This window comes from Ochlerotatus camptorhynchus, unplaced genomic scaffold (assembly GCF_037179485.1).
Source record: "Ochlerotatus camptorhynchus isolate MF236.1 unplaced genomic scaffold, CSIRO-AGI_Acam_v1.1 ptg000257l, whole genome shotgun sequence".
Lineage (NCBI taxonomy): Eukaryota > Metazoa > Arthropoda > Insecta > Diptera > Culicidae > Ochlerotatus > Ochlerotatus camptorhynchus.
Genome location: NW_027040747.1, coordinates 657,825 through 661,199, shown reverse-complemented (window position 1 = coordinate 661,199; position 3,375 = coordinate 657,825). Strand labels below are relative to the sequence as shown.

Sequence of the window (3,375 nt, the reverse complement as noted above, 5' to 3'; positions counted from 1 at the left end):
TTTCCATGCTTCCTGTTCACCCAGGTCGAAACAATCGGTATTAGCATGTGTGTCCATCTACCGTTTTCCACTGCATCCCACTCCAGCTGCCACTTAGTCATCGACACCATTCTCACCATTTTTCGTACTCCTCTGGTTTCTCTCAACATATAGCACTCGTAGTCCGCCGCCAAGGTGATGCCGATTGGGATCATACCGGCGATAACGCATACTGCCTCCGTCGAAATGCTTCTGTACGCACTTATGACTCGCATGGCCATGAGCCAGAACGTACAGCTCAATTTCCTTTGGTTCTGCTTCGTTTTCAGTGCTTCAATCCAGGCTGGACCTCCGTACCTTAGTATCGATGAAGACACACTAGCCAGAAGACGTCTCTTGCTGCTGCTTGGACCAGAATTATTCGGCATGATTCTGGCTATTGCGTTGATGGCCTTCGCCGCCTTCTTGCACGCATACTCGATGTGGCTGTTAAAGTTTAGCCGGTCGTCGATCATCACTCCTAGATAGTTCAGCACGTGCTTCGAAACAATGGTGTGCTCTCCAACGATGATTTCTGCCCGCTGCACTGCTTTACAGTTACTGGCCAACATCAGTTCTGTTTTGTGGTGGGCTATCTCTCGGTCTCACTCCTTGCATCCAGTTACCAATCGTACCTATCGCCTCGGCCGACAGCATTTCCACTTCTTCCAGGGTCTCACCTGTTACCATCAAGACGACATCGTCCGCAAGGCCAACGATCTCAACTCCTTTAAGCAGCTTGACCATCAGCACGCCATTGTACATTCCGTTCCACAGCGTGGGACCTACAATGGAGCCTTGGGAACTCCCGCCGTGATCCTAGGCGATTTCTGCCCCGTGTCTGTCTCGTAGACCAGGACCCGGTCCTGGAAGTAACTACTTAGAATCCTGCAGAAGTAATTCTGGAACTCTGGAACCCTCACTTTATGGAACGCCTTGGCGATGACCTCTAGCAATGCATTCCTCACATCAAACGTAATCACGGGCAGTATCGATCTCCTCTTTCTCAGCTCTGTCAATCACTGTCTGAATTGCATCCACCGTCGATTTCCCTTTCCGGAACTGCCTCTCCGACAATCCGTGTTCACTCTCCAAGAGCTTTCCGACAGTATCCAGCAAGCATATTGGCCTATACGATGCAGGATCCTCCGGCGGTTTTCCGGGTTTCGGCAGCAGCACAAGCTTTTGTACCTTCCACCTACCAGGGAACTGACCCTCGTCCAGACATTTCTGCAGCACCATCCTGAACATGTCCGGGAACGTCTGTATCGCTGCTTTCAAAGCCAAGTTGGGAATTCCATCCGGGCCTGGAGCTTTCTGCGCTTTCAACCCTTTCGCTGCTGCTAGGAGTTCCTCGTTGGAGACTTGTTCAACGTTGTCTCCATCATCCTCGCCATATGGTGTAGGTGGCCAGGTCGTTAGGTCATGCTGTGGGAAAAGTCCCTCCACGATTACTTTCAGCTTGTTGGGGCACAGTTTACTCGGCATAGTTGTGTCACATGCCCTTGCTAATGATTCGGTCAACTCGTTCGCGCTTAGACCCGCGACGCTGCTGTCTACCCTTAGAGCTTCGATGAAGAGATCCTTATTGACTGCCTTCGTCTTCCACTTCCTCTCGCTTACTTTCGTCCTCCGCATTTCCACCGGTGTCCGTTCGCCGATACTGTACCGGATCGCCTGATGGTCACTATGGGTGTACTGTTCGCACACTCTCCAGTTCATACTTGCCACAAGCGACGTACTGCAGAAAGTGACGTCGATAATGGATTCCCTACCATCTTCGCGGAAGGTGCTGATGATTCTTAAGTTGGCCAGACTGACGTTCAACTTTGCTAGAGCTTCCAGCAGGCTATACCCTCTTGCGTTGGTACATCTGCTCCCCCAATCCACTGCCGAAGCATTGAAATCTCCTGCAATGACGACTGATCTCCGTCCAATGAGCTCTCCGGTGAGCCCATCTAGCATCTGGTGGAACTGCTCAATTGTCAATTTCGGGGTGCGTAGCAACTACATACTACATACATAGATTCCATTGATTTTGGCGATCACGAAACCTTCGTAACCACCCGCCACCACTTGTTGAATGCGATACCTGCCCATGACTTGTATGGCCGCCATTCCTGCTCTATCCGCCACCCAATTACCATTATCGAGAGGGACTCGATATGGCTCTGCAATGATAGCAACGTCGCACTTTTTTCCGTTGTTGACTGCCACAACAGTTGCAATGATTGAGATTTATTTGGGTTACCTCCATTATTGCTGGCCCACAATCGCCTTCATGAACTCTGGGCACCTGAAGCTTCCCGTCACACGCCGTTTCCGTCCTCCTTTTTGCAGAGCATGCACATCGGTTGCTTCGTACAGTCTTTTGCAACGTGCCCCTTCTCTCCGCATTTCCTGCACAGATCAGATCTGTCAGGGCCTTTGCAGTTTCTCGCCTGGTGACCAAAGTTCATGCAGTTAAAGCATCTCTCCATTTGCTTGGTAGCCCGAGGGATAGCTTTCAGGGGGCATACTGACCACCCAACCTTGATTCGGCCTGTCTTCAGCAGCTCGTTAGCTGCGTCCGAAGAAATTCGTATCGATGCCGTCTGCGTGCCACCATACGCCTTCCTCAACCGAATTCCAATTGGTACGTCTCCCAGGTTGCATTGCACCTTCAGCGCACTATTGAACTCGTGTTCCGTTGTGATATCGTTCAGCTCCTTAAAAGCTGCGCTCTTAACCGTAGGATCCCTTTCCAGCTCAAATAGCATCTCGCCTTTCTGGGTTCACCTGGTTTGCACCACGTTCTCGCCTAGTTGTTTAAACTCCGGATCTTCCCTCACTTTCCGGATGAGTGCTGCGTAGGACGTTTTGTCCTTCGCCTCAACAACCAGAGCGTCCCCTTTGCTTCTCTCCATATGAGGCCTAGGCTTCTCCTTGATCTTCCTGTCATCCTTTTTCTTCTCTTCCTTCTTCCTCGCTTCCTCTTTCTTCTTCCTAACTTCATCTTCCATCTGTTTTTTTTTTCTTTCTGTCCTTCTAATTCTGGACTTTACACCCACCATTTTCTCTCATCTCTTTTGATGCCTTCCTCGTCATCCCTGCGTTTTTTGGGCTCCTCATCATCTCCTGAAGTGTCCCTATTTCTCTTTTCAGGACGCTGGATTTGTGGGTCCCTTCGGCGTCTCAAGTACTTCAGCCAGTCTTATGCTCTCCTTGGCCTCCAGGAGAGCCTTTTCGGCATTTTCGGCTCTTATTCTCCACTCTTGGAATTTCCGATCTGCCGCTGTTATGCCGGATTCCAGTCACATGTTGCTTGATCTCTTAGTGTACGTTGTTTTTATCCTTTACGAACACATAGGGTTCAAC

General features: G+C 50.3%; 1 protein-coding gene across 1 annotated transcript; it reads right to left on the bottom strand.

Moving 5' to 3' along the window:
* Positions 1 to 2,327: 2,327 nt before the first annotated feature.
* On the bottom strand, positions 2,328 to 2,777 carry LOC135705107 (uncharacterized). Its single transcript, XM_065226680.1, has one exon. It carries the CDS (start codon positions 2,775 to 2,777, stop codon positions 2,328 to 2,330), a length of 450 nt encoding a protein of 149 aa, XP_065082752.1.
* Between the last annotated feature and the right edge of the window lie 598 nt (positions 2,778 to 3,375).

Coding starts and splice junctions, on each gene's coding strand:
- LOC135705107 (XM_065226680.1), bottom strand. CDS start 2,777: ATGCTATTTGAGCTGGAAAGGGATCCTACGGTTAAGAGCGCAGCTTTT.